Source organism: Chiloscyllium plagiosum, chromosome 2 (assembly GCF_004010195.1).
Source record: "Chiloscyllium plagiosum isolate BGI_BamShark_2017 chromosome 2, ASM401019v2, whole genome shotgun sequence".
NCBI lineage: Eukaryota > Metazoa > Chordata > Chondrichthyes > Orectolobiformes > Hemiscylliidae > Chiloscyllium > Chiloscyllium plagiosum.
In genome coordinates, this window is record NC_057711.1 from 60,893,293 (window position 1) to 60,913,032 (window position 19,740).

A 19,740-nucleotide genomic window follows, 5' to 3' on the forward strand; every position below is an offset into this window, starting at 1 on the left:
ATCCCAGTCCCAAGCCTCCAGCTCAGCACTGCCCTCTTGAACTGTCTATCTTTCTTCCCATCTCTCCGCTCCACCCTCCTCTCTGACCTATTACCTTCATCCTCACCTACTTTCTCCCCCAGCCCCCTCCCATTTATCTCTCAGCCCCCCGGCCCACTAGCCTCATTCCTGATGTAGTGCAAGTCCAAAACCTTGATTCTCCTGCTCTTTGGATGCTGCCTGACCTGCTGTGCTTTTCCAGCACCACACTCTTGTACTAAGCTATCAACAGCTTAACACAACTTACTTATTGATTGGTGGGTTATGTTTTCCCCTCTTTATCCTTGTTAAATTATCCTTTATCTTCAAAAAAATCATAGAGCAAAACACAATAAACCCCACCTTAATTGTATTTCTATCATCTGTTCTCTTTTAAATTCTGTCATTTCTCTGGAGTTATTGTATATTAGATTAGATTACTTACAGTGAGGAAACAGGCCCTTCGGCCCAACAAGTCCACACCGACCCGCCACCCACCCAGACCCCTTCACCTAACACTATGGGCAATTTAGCATGGCCAATTCACCTGACCTGCACATCTTTGGACTATGGGAGGAAACCAGAGCACCCGGAGGAAACCCACGCAGACATGGGGAGAATGTGCAAACTCCACACAGACAGTCGCCTGAGGAGGGAATTGAACCCAGGTTTCTGGCACTGTGAGGCAACAGTGCTAACCACTGTGCCACCCTTGAATATGCATTGCTTTTTGTTTCTTCCATTTATCTTAACCTTGATTTAACTTATCCTATCAAAAGCAAGTTCCTGTAGATGCTGGAAATGTGAAATACAAACAGAAAATATTGGAAATACTCAGCAGTTCTGAGAGCACTCTGTGGAGACAGAAACGTTGAATCTTTCAGGTCAAGAGTCTTTCTTCAGATCGTCTCTTTACGAGATTCTTTAATTCGTATTTCTCTTGAACTTGTGCTCTTCTTTTGACTCGAAAATACTTTCAATGTTTCCATAACACTGATTTGTCGCATCTTACCCGCACTATAGTATTTAAATCTTTGGAAAAATAATATTTGTAAGTTCCAACTTCGCAATTTAATGTTAGCTGGCTGTGTCTAAACTTTTGCTCGAAACGTCGACTCTCCTGCTCCTCGGATGCTGCCTGACCTGCTGTGCTTTTCCAGCAGCACACACTGGACTCTAATCTCCAGCATCTGCAGGCCCCACGTTTCGCCGTGTCTAAATTCTACTTGTTTTCGCAGTAGAATTGCAGGTGTTTTCCCTGAGTGGAGATGCCTCATGGCATTCCATTTATATAATGAACCATGATCACAGTTTTTGCTGCATTCTGTAGTTCATCTCAAGGGCACTTTGCCAATATCAATTTGTTTATACTCTGTGCGCGCTGATATTTGTAGATTACTTTGCAGGTTTCTCTTCCCTGGCCCTGCGGTTGACTATTGATCCTAACCACATTCCGGTTCTAGGTACACCTCGACTCTCGTGAAGGTTTAGATAGATTCACTGCTTGCCTTTTTAGCTAAATATGCCGAGCAGCTGCTAAATGATAAAGGTGTTTGGAAGGGTTCCGGCTCGGCTGTTAGCTTAAACCCAAGAAACAGGTCTTCCACCATCAGCTGCTTCACGGAGACGATCATTAACATGGTATCATGATAAAGCAACATTTACTTGCAATGGGAAAAGATCTCGAGAACACACAAAGAAAGAAAAATCATAATCTGGACGCTAAGAAGAAGGAACAACACCAAAGCAGAAAAGTGGGCGAAAAGTCTCCAGAAGAGGATATGTCTGCAATATTCCTCCGCCAATACAGTACTCCTCGCTTTTTGGTCTTCAGTTTCAGTTTCGCTCCACAAAGTGTTGCCACAAAGTGGTTGTTTCAGCAGCCCCTCTTCCGATCTCAGCTCCAAGCTCCTACCCCTTTCTCCCAGCCCCTTATTCACCAGTCCCCTTCCTCCCTCCCGACCCCCAGTCTCCCTCTCCTAGTGCCTAGACCCCTATTCCCCAGTCCCCTCTGCCCAAGACCCCCACTCCCCTGCCCCCTAGTCTCCCACCCCCCTCACGCCCGCCCCTACTCCTAGTCTCCCAGACCCCACTCTCCCTTATCCCTCTCTCCCGGCTCCAGCACCTTACCAGGATCCTTCCTGCTCAGTTCCCACTACCCGCCGCTCTTTTTCCCGATTGTGATCGGCCGGTTTCCAAGGAGACCCGGTGAACAAACGCCTGGAAACAGTGTCTGTGGAACATACTTTAGTCAGTGTTCAATGATCTGGCTGGGCTTTAAACGTTTGTGACGTTTTTGGGGGTGGTGGGGAGGGGTCCGGCGGTGTGCACAATCCTTTAGCTCGAATAAAATGCCCCCCATTAGTGATAAAATTCAAGCTGCCAAAAACGTTGGTTATTTCTTCTGTCTGTACAGGACTCAAAACGACTAATGGTGCAGTCAAGTGGAAAGAGTCCAGTGAAGGAGATGAAAAGCTCTATTTTAGTTTCAGCTCTAGTATAACTATAAAAACATGAGAAATAGCAGCAGGATTGATGGATTGATTACTGTCACATGTAACAAGATACAGTGACAAGTGTTTTACATGCTGTACAGGCAGATCTTACTATATAAGATGCATGAAGGTAGCAGAAGGCATGCAGAATACAGTATTACAGCCGCAGAGAAGGTGCATAGAGACAGGGATCAAGATCAGAACATTTGAGTGGTGTGTTCAAAGGTCTGACAACAGTGGGGAAGAAGCTGTTCCGGAATCTATTTGTACCTGTATTCAAACTTTTATAGCTTCTGCCTGACAGAAGAGGGTGGAAGAGAGAATAACCAGGGTGGGAGGGGTCTTTGATTATGTTAGTTGCTTTCCCAAGATAGTGGGAAGTATAAATGGAGTCAATGGATGGAAGGCTGGTTTCAGTGATAGACTGGGCTGTGGTCATGACACTCTATTTTCTTGTGGTCTTGCCAAATCACGCTGTGATGCATTCAGATAGGATGGTTTCTATGGTGCAATTGTAAAATTTGGTAAGAGCCCTTGTGGACGTGCTGAATTTCCTTAGCTTCCTGAGAAAGTAGAGATGTTGTTGTTCTTTCTTGACCATTGCATCAATGTGTGTGGACAGGGGCAGATTGTTGGTGATCATCACTCCCAGGGACTTGACACTTTCGACCATCTCTGCCTCATCTCTATTGATGCAAACAGGGGTGTGACCTCTACTCCGTTTATTTAAGTCAATGACTAGTTCCTTTGTTTTGCTGACATTGATGGAAAATATTGTTGTATTTACACCATGCCGTTAAGCACTTGATCTCTTTCCTGTATTCTGTATTGTTGTTGTTTGAGACCTGACATACAACAGTGATGTCAGCAAACTTGTAAATGGAGTTGGAACAGAATTTGGCCACACAGTCTTGAGTGGAAAAGGAATATATTTGAGGACTGAGTACACAGCTTTTCAGGGCACTGGAGTGGAAGATTATGGTGGAGGAGGTATTGTCGCCTATTCTTACTGATTGCGATGTATGGGTCAGGAAGTTGAGGATCCAGTTACAGGCAGGGCAGCTGAGACCTAGGTCTTGGCGTTTAGATATGAGATTGTTTGAAATTATGATTTTGAAGGAGGAACTGTAGTCAATAAGTAGGAGCCTGATGTAGGTATCCTTGTTATCCAATGTTCCAGGAATGAGAGTAGGGCCAGACAGATGGTGTCTGCTGTAGACCTGTTGTGCTGGTAGGTGAATTGCAAAGAATCAAGACAATTTGGTAGGCTGGAGTTGATGTGAGCCATGATTAACCTCTCGAAGCATTTCATAATTACAGAGGTCAGAGCCACTGGGCAGCAGTCATTGAAGCATGCAGTATGATTTTCCTTTAGCATGGGGATGATGATGCTCTTCTTGAAATAGTAAGGAGAAGTTAAAGATGTCTGTGAATACTTGCGCCAGCTGGTCTGCATAGGATCTGAGTTCACGCTGGGGACTTCATCTGGGCCAGTCACTTTCCATGGGTTGACTCTCAAGAGGGCTGGTCTGACATCTGCAACGGTGACCATGAATACAGTTGCATCTGAGGCTATTGGGATAAGTAATATTGGTTCACTGATCTTCTGTTCAAAGTGAGCATAGAATGCATTTTCAGGTAGGGATGTACTGTTGCTCACGATTCTGTTTAACTTTGCTTTGTAGCCCGTAGGAGCATGCTCCACCATTTAATAGTCAGCATTGATCACATCTCAGCTTCAACTCCATTTTGCTGCCTGCTTCCCATAACCCTTCAAACTGTTTTTAGATGAAAAATCTGTTTCTCTCCTCTTTAAATTTACTCAATGTCCTAGCATAGATCACACTTTGGGATAGTGAATGTCACAGATTCACAATCCTTTGAGAGGATAAATTTCTCTTCATCTCTGTGTTAAATCTACTCTCCCTTATCCTAAAACTTTGACGTCTTATTCCAGATTACTCAAATGACAACACATCCTTTCTCCGTCAACTTTGTCAATCCCTTTAGCATCTTATATATCTCAATTAGATCTCTCTTTCTCCAGGGGCCTAAACTACTCAATCTTTCTCTTCACAAGATGAACCCTTCATTTTCTGGAATCAGTCTACTGAACTTGTTTGGAACTGCTTCCAATGCAACTACATTCCTCCTCAAGCAAGGGAATAAAACTGTATGCAGTAGACCTGGTGCAGACTCACTAATGCCTTGTGTAGTTGCAGCACCGCTACCCTACTTTATACTACTTTTAGAATAAATTCCAAAATTCCATTTGCCTTCCTTCTGCTATACTTGTAAACTAGTGTTCTCTGATAAATGCATGAAGATGCCCAGATCCTACTGCACTGAAGCACTCTGAAGTTTCTCTCCATTTAGAAAGTAAATTACCTTTCTATTCTGCCAACCAAAATGGATAACCTCATACTTACATTTAACTTCATCTGCCAAATTTTGGTCCATTCACTTAACCTATGTCTATCCATTTGTAAATTTCTTATTTCATCATCGCAATTTATATTCCTATCTACTTGAGACTCAACAGCAAATTTGGCTATAATACTTTTCATTCCTGCATCCCAAGTTAATAATATAGCTTATAAATAGAGTAGCCCGAGGACCGAACCCTGTGACAGCCCATTAGTTACATCCTGCCAACCAGGAAAAGTCCATTTTTTTTCTCTGCTTTCTGTAGTTTACCATATCCTGACCACAAATATGATCTTACCTTGTATATTAACTTTTTGTAAGGCACCTTATCAAATGCCTTCTGGAAGCCAAGATATACCCCTTATCCTAAAACTCTGACGTCTCATTCTAGATTACCCCAATTTAGCATAGAGATAATGATGGTCTTCTTGAATTGGGTGGGGACTTCAGATTGTAGTAAGGACAGGTTATAGGATCCCTATTATCCATGTTTCTTATTACATCATCAAAGGACTCCAGCAAGTTATTCAAACATGATTTACCCTTCATAAAATCATGTTGATTCTGATGGATTGTGTTTTGACATTTCTGAACATACGTTATTAAGTCCTCAATAATGAATTCTAACATTTTCCCAATGACACACATGAAACTAATTGGTCTATAGTTTCCTTCTTTCTGGATGTAAGTTTGCTCACTGAGCTGGAAGGTTCATTTTCAAAAAACGAATGAAAACAAATCTTCCAGCTCAGTGAGCAAACTTACATCTAGAACCTCAACCTGAGCTACAAATCTTCTCAAAACTCACTTTCCTTCTTTCTGCTTCCCTCCACTTTTGAATATTAGAACTTTTCCAATCTAATTGAAAGTTTCCTGTATCTGAAGAACTTTGCAATATTATAACCAATGATTCCATTATCTCTGCTGCCACTTCCTTGAAGACCCTAATGTAGGCCATCAGCCCATCAGGACTTGCCTGTCTTCAATCCTAATAGCTTGCTCAGTACTTTTCCCCTAGTTAGGATGATTGTTCTTATTTCCTCCCTTGCTATAACCTCAGCAGTATTTGTTACTTGCAGTTGAATATTAAAGCAAAATATTATTTTTGTGACTCTGTATTTCTGTGTTCTCCACCATTAACTCCCCAGTTGTATCCTCTAAGGGACCAACACTCACTTTCACAACTTGAGAATTTGGCAGCTCCGCGAAGGAGACTGTGGCTGCTGCCAGTAAACCCTAGACATCCAGGTTGAAGAATCATCCATGGAAAACATGTGTTTTTGTTGGGGGTGAGGGCTGTGTGGAGAAGGGGGCAATGGGGATTGGGAGTAATAGCCAATCACCCCCCACTCCCCATGATCTGTATCAATTAGTGACATAGAGGGAATCCTCCACTTCGCAAGTAACAGTCTGCTTGCACTATTTAATGAGTCAGATGGACCAGTTCTTTTTGACCTGCATGGAGCTGAAATAATTGCAACCCAGTTGGGTTAAAGGTCTCAATGGCATAGAGGCAGGAGGTAGAGCTTGCTCTGCCTGCCCAGAACTTAATTCAGTCAAAGACAGATGAATATGATGCTCTGCCACGGGCCTAATTAACTTCCCTGCATATCCTAAAGACCACTAAATCCAGACCTGAAGGACTCCATCATATGTTTTAAGGAAAGAATCTGGTGGATGGAAGGGGCATCAGTTTGAGAGCATTTTATCAAGAGTGACCATTATTCGTTTGGATGTAGTTATGGAAGAGCTTACAGACAGATCAAGAGTAAAATTTTTGAATTGAGCAAATTTAGCTAAGCTTGAAATGTAATTTGACTGGAGTAGATTGGAAACAGCTAACGGAAGGTAAATCAATGTCTAGGCAGTGGGAAGCATTCAAGGAGGAGCTGAGTGGGTTCAAAACAAATATGTTCCTACAAAGTAAGTTATGGGATTCACAAAGAAACTGCAGACTGTCAGATGTCAAAGAGTATACAAATGGCATAAGGAAGCATATTTTTCCATAGTGTGTTGTTTAGATCTGAAATGCACCATCTGAAGGTGTGGTGGAGACAGATTCAAACATGGCTTTTACAAGGGAATTGGATAATTATCTGAGGAAAGATTTTTGCAGGGCCACAGGGAAGGTCCGAGAGAGTGGATCTCGTCAAGTTACTCTTGCAGTAAGTTGATGTGGCACAATGCAATAAAGTGGCCTCCTGTACTATAACTGTTCAACCACCCATCAGGTATGATTCGGAGATGCCGGTATTGGACTGGGGTGTACAAAGTTAAAAATCACACAACACCAGGTTATAGTCCAACAGGTTTAATTGGAAGCACACTAGCTTTCGGAGGGACGCTCCGAAAGCTAGTGTGCTTTCAATTAAACCTGTTGGACTATAACCTGGTGTTGTGTGATTTTTAACTTTGTACCCATCAGGTAAACAGCCATTTTTCAGCACACTGAAAGAAACCCTACTTGGGTTTAACACTGGGAATCTTTGGAACACAGTCTTTGAAGCTGCAGGGAAGTCCAAAGGAAAATGATCAGGAGGTATGTATTTTTCTCTTTCCCATTTTGGTGTGAAGGCAAAAGCTCTCAATTCCCTTGGAATAAAAACAGAAGATGCTGTAAATACTCCCAGAGGTTTGGCAATCTTGGTTGATAAAAACACACAGGTAATGTTTCAAATTGATAGTCTTTCACCAGAACGGATAGTATTTAGAGGTGCAAAAGTTTTTCTTAAGCAAGGTAGGGAAAAGAATGGCAGGGGCAGGGGGGGGGGGGTGGGGGGAGGGGGGCTCCAATCAATAGAACATAAAGGATGTTCTGTGATGGGATGGAGGATAGGACAGATCAAATAGCAGAAGGAATGATGGTTCAGCGCAAAGCAAGATGCTAATAGGACAAGAAAAGAATTATAAGACAAATATTGAATTGCATCATAATGTTGCAGGAGCTCAAGGACAGAAAGGTCAGAGTGGGAGTCGGCAGCAACTATGAGCTTGATGCACAGGAGACTGGAATGGGTTGTTGCTCTACTACAGAGAAAGGAGCTAACTGTTTGGTGAGGCTTTGGTAAGCAAGTAAAGTCATTAAATTTCTAAATTTTAATACAGTATACAAATCAGAGGTGAAGCTCATAAAATATATGCAAAGCAATACAAGTAAAGTAATAATATAATTAAAACTCATTTAGAATAATGTTACATTCTCAATGGAATAGCCCACTAGAAATCAAGCCCCTCTATTCCTGGAGTTGTCACAAAAGTTAAAGACTTTATAATGCAAAATTATCTGTCTTTTCAACCAAGGATAACAGAAAGCACAGACCAGGTTTCTGTGCTTAAATAGAATTACTATTACTTACAAATGAATAGAGTCAATCTACAAATAAATAATTATGAACCATCAATATATAGGTCTAGTTAAAACTCAAACCCCCTTATAAAATTCCCCCTAACGCACACATATAGTTAGACACAAAAAAAAGAGAATCACAGGTGGAGGCATAGATTGGGAAGGCAGTCTATTGTCCCTGTCTACAGAGATTTGGTAAGATAATCTTTTCGGTTCAGAAAACTACCACTCCTCATTCTTCCTCCTCCAGGTAATTTCACTTGCTTGCAAGAGGCACAGGGCAACTGGTTCACACACATGAAGTCTCTGACTTATTGGTTAACAGCCACAGATTACAACAACTGATGAGGAAAAACAAACTGACTTTCTTCAGACTTGAGGTCTTTTTTTTTTACAATGCAGGGAAAAGAACAGCTCCCTTCTTTCAGAGGTCCAACAGCTTCTAACCAAACATTTATGCTGACAAGCTCTTTAGCTGCCTGGGAGCCAATCACATATTTGTTGGTAGACATAAGACTTCACCACACTACAGACCAATAAGTTACTTGTTGCTGGCCAACTCTCCCTTCATATACATACCGCTGGCTCCAGCTTGTCTGTAGTAACCACTACATGAACAAACAGCAGCATACACAACACTGATAGTGTCAGGTAATTTGCTTTTAAAAGTGCAGTATCATTTGCACAGTCCTTAGTTTTCAAACAATCCTTATCCCATTTTTATCCACAATCAAAATTACTGAAAAACGTACAGTCTTTACAATGGCAACACAGGTGATGTGTCAAGGCTGTAGCATGTGGGAACTTCTGGATACCCTTCTGACACAAGGCAAACACATCTGCCGTAAGCATCTAAATTTTAAAAGGCTTCAGCTCAGAATGTAAGAGCTAGAGTATGAACAACAGACACTGTGATGCATCCAGGGAGGGGACAGTTACCTGAAGTGCTTGTACCAGGAGGCAGTCACATCACCTATATAGTAGGAGGAAGTGAAGACCTCAGATGCTGGAGATTAGAGTCAAAGAGTATGGTGCTGGAAAAGCATAACTGGTCAGGCAGCATCCGAGGAGCAGGAGAATCAACGTTTAAGGCTTATGAGCAGCTGTGCTTTTTCAGCACTGCACTCACCTATGATAGAGTATTCTTGTCTGGTCAGTAGTCAGGAACAAGAGGATGTGACTCCTGTCACGCAGAGAAGGGGACCCAGAGGGCAGGTATGTGAACCTCTGCAATTGGTCAATAGGATTTAGGTTTACTCAGCCTGTTTGGATGGAGCTGTTGCTGCAGGATATTATGCAACCAACAATGGTACAGGAAGCCATTGATTGAAGGAAGCAACAAGGTATAGGGGATAGCATAGTAAGCAGGACTGACACTGTTCTCTGTAGCAAAGTGTGAGAAGCAAGATGGCTGTGTTTCTTGCCCACTTTCAGGGTTTGGAACATCTGCTCAGGTCTGGAAAGAAACCTGCAGTGAGAAGGGTAGGATCCAATGGTTATGGCCAATGTAGGCACCAACAACATAGGTAGATCTAAGAAAGAGGTTCTGCATAGAGAATGAGGAGCTAGGCATTAAATTGAAAAGCAGAACCTCAAGGATTATAATTTCTGGATTATTACCTGAATAACATAGGGCACATGCAAATTGAGATAGGGTACATAAAATTCAAGTGATGAATATGTGGCTGAAAGATTGGTGTGAGAGAAGTGGGTTCTGGTTTGTGAGTCATCAGTACCAGTACCTGGAAAAATGGGGGCTATACCATTGGGCTGGTCTATACCTGAACTGTGCTGGGGCCAGTGTTACTGAAAATTGCAAACTAGAAAAATAGATAGTGACTTTAACTCAATAGTGGAAGCAAAGAATTAAATGTGGAAAGGTGTGGTGTATCGCAAGGTGGAATAAGGCAAGGGAGGAAAATAGCAATGTGGGAAATGTGGGTCAGAGAATGGCAGAAGGGTGGAGAGCAAAAAAAAACCTAGGAATACACAAACAATCAAGACTGGATGTTACAAAGATATCAAAAACAAAATTAAACACTGAATCTGAAAACACAGAATTTATAACAGAGTAAATTAATTGATAGTACACTCAGAAATAAACAAACACAGTCTGATAAACATCACAGAAACATGGGTTCAGGATAACAAGGACTAGATCCTGAATTTTGAGGCTGATATGACAGTCAAGAACAATAAAATGCTGGGTAAAGGTAGATAGCACTGTTAATCAAGGATAGTTAGAGATGACTTTGCTTCAGGATGTAGAATTGATTTGGTTGGAGATGAGGAATGGGAGGAATTAACTATAGCCTTCCTAACTATAATCACAATGTGGGGCAAAATATACAAGAAAACATTGAGCAGAGTGGTAGTAGTAGCCTGGATAAGTAATTCATAGAATGATTGAAACTTAAATAAGGGCTTTGATCTCCAGCATCTGCAGACCTCACTTTCTCCCCCAAAATATACAAGAAAACATTGAGCAGAGTGGTAGTAGTAGCCTGGATAAGTAATTCATAGAATGATTGAAACTTAAATAAGGGCAACAATGTGGACTTAAGAGCTGAGCTAGCTTAAGAGCTAGTGTCTCAGTGGTCAACACTACTGCCTCACAACATGAGGGACTCTGGTTCAATTCCAGCCTCAAGTGACTGTGTGGAGTTTGCACATTGTCCCCTTGTCTGTGTGCTTCTCTCTGGGTGTTCCAACTTCATTCCACAATCTAAAGATTTGCAGGTTAGGTGGATTGGCGATGCTAAATTGCCAATAGTGTTCAGTGATGTACAAACTAGATGGATTAGCGATGGGGATAAAGGCTTGGGCTGAATGGCCTGCTCCCACAGTGTAGGGATTCTATGCTTTTATTCTGTTCTAAGAGAACTCAGACATTCGGCTGGGAGACCACCCAGGCCCCACCCCATGTTGCATTCCCCTCCCCCCACTATGGTACTGACCGCAGGCTGCCCGGACTACAAATCCCAGTGTTCATTGTGCCTAAGCGCGATATTCGGTGATGATGTAATTTCCTGTTGTTGAGTGTTCTCACTCAGCCTCCCGGGTCACTATCCTTTTGGCCGTTTTAACCGTTACCGCCTCGACTTTGATGTATTCCCGGCGGCCGCAGAACTTCAGCGAGGGCCTGGAGGCTCGGGGTTGTGAGGATGTGCCGGCGGCTGCGGGCGAATATGGGATGCCGACAAGGTCATGGGACTGCAGCGATCCCTGGGCATCTGAGAGCCGGTACCGGGCTCCGCCCGCTGGGCCTTGGGGGGAAAGGCAAGCGGCGGCGGCGACACCAGCTGCTCCAGAAACAGGGGCTGGATCCACTGGCGAGTATTTACTGTCAAGTTTCAGGCAGCGTTGGCGCCCCGGCAACAAGTCAGTGGTATCAGAGCCTGCAGTCCAGGGTCCTGGCACGGTACAGGCAGGAAAATGGCCTGCTCGTCTCACCTGAGCCGCAGTCAGTTTTTGTTCCGCTGCGATGTTGTAGGAGGGGCTAGGGTGTGGTCAGCCTGGCTCCTGTTTATTTCCTGGTTATTTCGGTGATGTGCGGGCGGCCAAAGTTTTTAGTGACTTTGGTTTTCCTAATCCAGCGTCAATCCCTTGCCCACTTGCTCTCCATGCAGTTGCGGAGAATGAGAATTCTTGGTTGCTGAGTATTGTAGAACTTATGATTTGTAATCGATGTAACTAGGTTTTCACGACCCAATGCAGAACGCTCCCGTTATACTTTTTAAAAAAAATCACTCGCTGGAGCAGAGCTGCCCTTGTCTGATTCCATTCTTGTATCTTGGAGGAGTCATAGAATCCCTTGCATTGCTTTTACTTCCTGTTCCTGCATGTTTGTTCTGGGAACATTGACTGATCTAGCTATGATCCCTACTGTACCTCATTTGCTTGTTGCTCCTTGACAACATCTTGCAACAAGCACATCAAGTCCTGTATGCTGAGGCTCCACGTCTCACCAAACTTTCTCGATCCATACGTAGAATTTTATAGCATGGAAGGAAGCTGTTCAGCTGATAGTCAACAAGCAACTGTGAACTCTCGTCCCATCTTCCAGCACTTGCCCACAGACTTTAGGTACTTTTAATTAACCTGTTCAGGGATGTTATGACACATCTCTATACCAGATGAAACCTGAACCGGTGTCTTCTTGCTTAGGGATAGGGATGTTACAGCAGTGCCACAAGACCCCTACCTGTGGCCTTGTATGTAATAATACTTTGAGTGATCATCTAAATATTTAAATGATCTGCAAGTTCCTGTTTCTCCCACCATTTCAGACAGTGGATTTCAATATAACACAAGCAGAAGTAGGCCATTTAGCCCATTGAGTCTGTTCCAGCATTGTGAGATCATGGCTGGTCTGATAATTTTCAAATCTACTTTTCTGCTTTTTCCCTTTTTATTTTCTAATTAAAAATCTGTCTGTATTGGCCTTGAATATATTCAGCAACCCAGCATTAACAACCCTCTCCACAATTCATATCCTCAGAGTTCCTCCTGCTCTCTGTTTTAAATGTGCAACCCTGATGAGATTATGTCCTGTGAGTCTAGATTCTTGCACAAGAGGAAACAACCTTTCATAAGTTGCAAAGTCCCTAAGGGTTTAGTATGTTTCTATAAGACAGGCTGTAATTGTTCTATATTGCAAGAAATAGAGACATAAGCTCTGTGCAGAAGACAATCCCTCCATACCTGGTATCAGCCTAGTAAACCTTTTCTGGACTCCAGTGCCTGCATACTTTCCCTTAGCGGTATGGACTCCAAACTGTTCACAGTATTCCAGCTGTGTTCTGACTGGTGCTTTTGATTAGTTTAAGCAAAACCTCCTTGCTTTAATACTCTATTCTCTTTGAAATAAAAGCCAACATTCTGTTTGCCTTCCTTGTTACCAACTGTTCTTGGGTGCTAGCTTTTCGTGATTCATGCACAAGGACTCTCCATTCATTTTATTCTGTAGCTTACTGCAGAGTTGTTGTATGCCTGGATGCCTTACAAGCGAATGAAGGGGTAGAAGCTGTCATTAGTTTGAATATGCAAGTTCCTAGCTCAGTGGGATTGCTACCTTCCTTTGAACTGTTGTCAGTGTGAAGAATACAAAGGATTTAGGTAGATCTTTGTCATTTACCTCCGATAAAAGCAAAATTGAGAAATCCAGGTGAAGCAACAGTGCTTATTGTGAAGAATGTTATAGTGATAAAGATAAATAAACAAGATGGCAATGTACCGCTAGAGTTAGTGGTTAGTTTGTTTTTTTTTTACTTGGATTACGGTATGATTGCCTTTATTAGTCAGTGCATTAAGTAGAGAAGTTGGGAAGTCATGTTGTGGCTGTACAGGACATTACTTAGGCCACTTTTGGAATACTGCATTCAGTTCTGGTCTCCTTTCCAAAGGAAGGATGTTGTGAAACTTGAAAAAGTTCAGAAAATATTTACAAGAATGTTGCTAGGGTTGGAGGGGGTTATAGGGAAGAGGCTGAATAGGCTGGGGCTATTTTCCCTGGTGGGTGGCACGGTGGCACAGTGGTTAGCACTGCTGCCTCACAGCGCCAGAGACCCGGGTTCAATTCCCGACTCAGGCGACTGACTGTGTGGGGTTTGCACATTCTCCCCGTGTCTGCGTGGGTTTCCTCTGGGTGCTCCGGTTTCCTCCCACAGTCCAGGTCAGGTCAGGTGAATTGGCCATGCTAAATTGCCCGTAGTGTTAGGTAAAAACGGGTACATGTAGGGGTATGGGTGGGTTGCGCTTCGGTGGGTCGGTGTGGACTTGTTGGGCCGAAGGGCCTGTTTCCACACTGTAAGTAATCTAATCACTGGAGGCTTATAGGAATTTTATAAAATAGTGAGGGGCATGGATAGGGTGAATAGTCAAGGTCTTTTCCCCAAGGATGGGAGTCCAAAACTAGAGGGGATAGGTTTAAGGTGAGCGAGGAAAGATTTAAAAGGACCCAAGAGGCAACTTTTTCATAGAAAGGGTGGTGCGTGTATGGAATGAGCTGCCAGAGGAAATGGTGGAGGCTGGTACAATTACAGCATTTAAAAGGTATCTGGATGAGTATACATACAAGGAGGATTTAAAGGGATATGGGTCAAATGCTGGCAAATTGGACTAGATTAATTTAGGAAAACTGATCATGGACGAGTTGGACTTGTACATCTGACTCATTATATTAGTTACTGGCTTTGACATTAAGACCACCAAGCATTGTAGGAGGATTGAAAATCATAGAATCCATACAGTGTGGAAACAGGCCATTTGGCCTAAACAAGTCCACACCGACCACCCGGACCCACTACCCTACCATATTACTCTACATTTACCCCTGACTGATGCATCTAACCTACACATCCCTGAACACTTTGCCCAATTTAGCATGACCAGTTCATCTAACCTGCACATCTTTGGACTGTGGGCAGAAACCAGAGCACCTGGAAGAAACCCATGCAGACACTGGGAGAATGTGCAAGCTCCACATAGACAGTCACCTGAGGCTGAAATCAAACCAGGGTCCCTGGTGCTGTGAGGCAGCAGTGCTAAACACTTAGCCGTGGTGCTGCCCAAGTTACATATTTAAGGAATACAAGTTACATATTTGAGTTAGAGTAAAAAATGTTAAGTTGCCATCATTTCAAAATTGTAATGAATGAGAATCTTTCAAATCAGAACTAATAGAAATAGCAGCAAACATTTGACAACTGTTGACCATAACATCAATAGCAAAGCAGTGACAGAGGGATTATCAACATTTGTCCAAAAATACATCCTTGGAGCAGGCTTGGTTGAGTTTAACATTGGAACATGGAAGGATATGAAATACAACAAAAAAAAACCTTTTTTTTTTCATTCATCCTTCGAATGAGAGGGCGTGAAGTTTGAGCACTGAGGATGTGTAATCTGAAGAAAATTAATGAATGTAGGGTAAAATCAACATTAAGGCAACAGATCCAGTTTGATTTGAATGATAAGAAACAGTCGTTATTTTGAAAATAGGACAAAGTAGACGAGGACCAAGTTTTTGGAATTGAAGTTGAATAATCAATGTAAACACAAATAGAGCAACATGGAAAAAAACTAGCTATCCTAGAGCATTGCTTTAAGGTAGGCTATGTACAAACCTAACTTGATAAGAAATGCATGTGGTGAGCCTCAGTAAATTAAGCTAGAGAAGTCTAAGGAAAGGACTAATCTTCCATTACATTTTCAAAAGCAGAGCTCCTCAAGTATTTAACATAACTCAAGATCATCAATACCTGACAAAACTATCCTGGGAATCCGCTTAAGCTTGCACATTAGGGACACGGCAACTTTACTGTTTACTTTTATTGTATAAACACAAGTGGTGGTTATTGTGCCAGTAGTGGGTGTGTTAATACACTGTTTTGCAAGTTTGAATCTTAGTCTAGCAAATCAGTATTCACTAATGCTGATCAAGGTTATTTTGAAAACAAGTGTCCTGCAGCTACTCAGTTATTTGCACTAGATGTCTGGGTTTTCTTCTATAGAGTTAATGATTCTTCACAAATCATTTCCCAAAGCTACATTGGGACCCTAATGATGCAGTGGTAGTCTACCCCTGAGGTAGAAGGCCTAGATTCAATTCCTACTTGCTTCCATGGTGTGGGATAGCATCTCTGAACAGGTTGATTAGAAAATATCTACCCTGAGGAACTCTCGCAGTGATGCCCTGTGGCTGCTTCTTTCTTTGTGCTAGGTCTGACTCCATCCATTGGAGAGTTTTCTCCTGATTCCCATTGACTTCAGTAGTTTGCTAGGATTCTTGAAATTGTTGGTGGGCTTGTTCCCCAAACTCAAACGCTGCCTTGATGTCAAGAGCAGTCACTGTCTGTTCCCCTCTTGAGTTCAGCTTTTGATCCATCATCGGAACAAGGCTGTAATAAAGTCAGGTGCCGAGTAAGCCTGTCAGAATAGAATTAACTGTCACTGAGCAGGTTATTGTTTTGAAGTGTTGTTTGCTAATGCAGTTGATGAGTCCGTCTATTACTTCTCAGGTGATTGAGAGTAAATTTAAACCTCTAAATTTTGCAATTTTGCACATTGCTGAGTGTTGTAGCTGAACTGGAACTGCTTGTTTGAGGATGTGGCTAATTCTGGAACTTGCATCTTCAGTACTATTGTTGGAATGTTGTCAGGGCCCATAGCTTTTGTCATATCCAATACTTACAGCCATTTCTTGATATCATGTGGAGTGAATCGAATTGTCTGAAAATTGATTATCTCTGGTTAGGATCTTAGGACACGGATCATCCACTTGACACTTCATGACTAAATGTGCTTGCAAATGCCTCAGCCTTTTCTTTTACGTAGATGTGTTGAGCTCTCTCATCAATTTAAGGAGTGGGAGATATTTGTGGAGCCTCTTTCTTGTTGTTTAATTGTTCACTGCCATTCATGACTGGATGTGGCACAATTGCAGTGTTTAGGTCTAATCCTTTGGTTGAGGCATTGCTTAGCTGTCTACTGCATGTTGTTTATATTGTTTGGTGTGCAATTGGTCCTGTGATTATAGTTTCAACAAGTTGCCTCCCCGGTTTTGGGTATGCCTAGCGTTAGTCCTGGCCTGCTCTTCTGTAATCTCCATTGAACCAGAGTTCAATCCCTTGGCTTGATAGTAATGATAGACCAGAGGATAACCCAGACTGTGAAGTTGTAGATTGTGGTTGAATACAATTCTGCTTCTGGTGGCATGTAGTGCCTCATCAGTGTCCTCCATGATTTGCTGGACCTGTTCAATATATCCCATATAGTAGAGTGGAATGCCACACAACATGATAGAGGGTATCCTCAATGTAGAGGTAGGACGTGGTTTCCACAAAGATCTGTGCAGTTATCTTTCTTATAGATAGTGTCATGTAAAGGTGCACCTGCTATTGGTAGATTGTTAGCAGCATGGCCAAATATGTTTTCCCTGTTACATTACCTTATCACCTCCTGCAGACCCAGACTATCAGCAGTAGACTTTCGGATACAGCCAGATAGTTCAGTAGTGCTGGTAGCCAAACTGCTCTTGGTGATGTATGTTCAAATCCCTCATCCAGGCTATTTTCTGTGCTCTTTCCACCCTCAGTATATTCTTCATCTGCTATTCAACATTGGGTAGAAAAGATTCATTAGCTAATCTGGGGAGTGGTGGATTGTAATCTGCAAGAAGTTCCTTACCCAAGTACAAGACTTCATGGGATTAAAGTTGATATTAAGGATGTCCAATGATAGACCCTCCAGACTGTCTACCGTTGTGCTGCCCCCATTGCTGGACATGCCCAGTATATTTGAAATAACACTCCTTTCTAAATCAATATGTCTGATTTTATGTATCACTGAAGAACAAGGAGCAGATAGATCACTAACTACTACAGACATCAAATTACTTCCAATCATGTATGTCCAGAGATGATTGTCTGGGATATTTTCTATAAGGTTGCTTTGGGACAACTCTTCCAACTTTGGTCTCTGCCCTTCGATCTTAAGGAGTACTTTGCAGTGGTGATGTGGTTGAGGATGCCATAGTTATTTCTGGTGCTGTGGTCAATGCCAGGATGGTTTGGCCAGTTTAATTCCTTTTAACTGACTTGGTGATAGTAGTTAGACACAACTGAGTTGCTTGCTTAGCTGTTTCAAAAGATATTTGAGGCAACCATTAATGTGTTGTACTGTGCATCTGGATGCTAATTTAGGCCAGTCTAGATGTCCTTAAAGATTACTAGTCAACCAGGATAATTGTACAACCAGGATAAGCTTTTACAATAATCAACAATGGTTTCATGCACACCATTAAGCTAACTTTTTTTTTGTAATTTCGTTGAATTCAAATTTCATCATCTGTCCACAGAGTTTTTGTCTATATTGTTGACCAGTGACAAAAACACTTCCTCCCCAGATAGGGTAAGCATGAGGGAGAAGAAGATGGATAATTATGATTATAGATTTAGGTCATTAACGAGGGAAGATGCCTAGAGTTGAGCATAAACATGGCATGGACTGGTTTGGGCTAAGTATTTTGTTTCTGTGCCATATATCCTATATAATTCGAAGAGTGTATTAGTTTTTATTCACCCCATAAATTAAAGCATTCAGTATTAACTCTTCCATTATGCACTTTCTGATTTATGAAAGGTTTTTTAAATCTTTTGCTGTATTACTCAGCATGTGCATACAAGTTGTGCTGTTTGTGCGAAGAAAATCTTAAGATTTATTCTAATAAAAAGCATCCAGGTATTCCCTTTGTGTTTTGCCTTCTCTTTTATAGCATGTTTGCTTCAGATATATGTGCTTTTGTCACATGCAGTCCTTGTGCAAGAATGATCTGGTATTTGCGCAGTCAATATCTACCTGCATTAGTTAAATGCCATGTGCATGTATTGTTAAGATTTGTAAAAGGCACATTAAGCCAAAAATCAAATATCTTTTTTTATGAAAATTGGGTGTGTCATGACAATATAAATGTAAACTTTAACAGAATGCAACACTAATAAAATGCTATCAATATTGACGCTATTGAAAATTTCCTGGATTTTGAAGTTATTTTGGTTTCATTATTATATTTTTAAACACTTAGCCAATGTTGTCATGATGAAACAAATTTAATTTATTAGATCTAGGAGAAGAATAAAACTGACAAATATAGTAGGTGTTGCATGTAGTTTACAAAATCAATTGTGGTAATATTTTCTCTTGGTTCTTTTTTGTTACAGATCAGTTAAATAGATTTGCAGGGTTCGGTGTTGGCCTTGCAAGGTACGGTACTAAAGCTTTTCAGACTTGTTGCCATAAGCTGAAGTTTGCTCATAGTCCAACAATGTGCTTCGCTGAAAATAACTAAAGATGTTTTTGTATTTACATCTTTGAAACATTATTGTAGCAACTGAGGTTGGAGTGTTGTATCTCCCTATGTAGTCTCACTAGTCACATCATTTATTTGAATGTTTATTCTGTTACCACCAAAGCTAATTCTAATGAAAGAAAAAAGAACTGCAGATGCAGCAAATCAGAAACATACATGGAAATTATTGGGGGAAAAATCTCAGCAACTGTGACAGTATCTGTGAGAGAAAGCAAAGTAACCAGTTACTTATATGGCTAATTCTGCACATTATTATATAATTTTGTAATTTTAAAAAAAAATCATCGACCAGATTTCTCTGATGGGAAAGTGAGGACTGCAGATGCTGGAGATCAGAGCTGAAAATGTGTTGCTGGAAAAGCGCAGCAGGTCGGGCTGCATCCAAGGAGCCGGAGAATCGACGTTTCGGGCATGAGCCCTTCTTCAGGAATGAGGAAAGTGTGTCCAGCAGGCTAAGATCAAAGGTAGGGACTTGGGGGAGGGGAGTTGGAAATGCGATAGATGGAAGGTGGTCAAGGTGAGGGTGATAGGCCGGAGTGGGGGTAGGGGCGGAGAAGTCAGGAAGAAGATTGCAGGTTAGGAAG

General features: G+C 41.9%; 2 protein-coding genes across 5 annotated transcripts in view; one reads left to right on the forward strand and one right to left on the reverse strand.

Moving 5' to 3' along the window:
• tmem232 (transmembrane protein 232) overlaps nucleotides 1-11,299 on the reverse strand; it is a 139,549-nt gene extending 128,250 nt beyond the window's left edge. For 2 of the 4 annotated variants that reach the window (XM_043710482.1, XM_043710446.1), the window contains exon 1: nucleotides 2,149-2,431. The gene's annotated coding sequence lies outside the window, so the exon portion shown is untranslated. Of the gene's footprint in view, nucleotides 1-1,030; nucleotides 2,000-2,148; nucleotides 2,432-11,243 lie in introns of those variants that run through there. The other 2 variants (XM_043710462.1, XM_043710472.1) reach the window with 2 other exon arrangements.
• A 1-nt stretch (nucleotide 11,300) lies between these two features.
• The window catches only part of slc25a46 (solute carrier family 25 member 46), a 30,777-nt gene continuing 22,337 nt past the window's right edge, over nucleotides 11,301-19,740 (forward strand). The window contains exons 1-2 of the mRNA XM_043710495.1: nucleotides 11,301-11,618; nucleotides 19,008-19,050. Coding sequence (XP_043566430.1) covers nucleotides 11,393-11,618; nucleotides 19,008-19,050 — 269 coding nt within the window. The 5' untranslated portion in view covers nucleotides 11,301-11,392. The remainder of the gene's footprint in view (nucleotides 11,619-19,007; nucleotides 19,051-19,740) is intronic.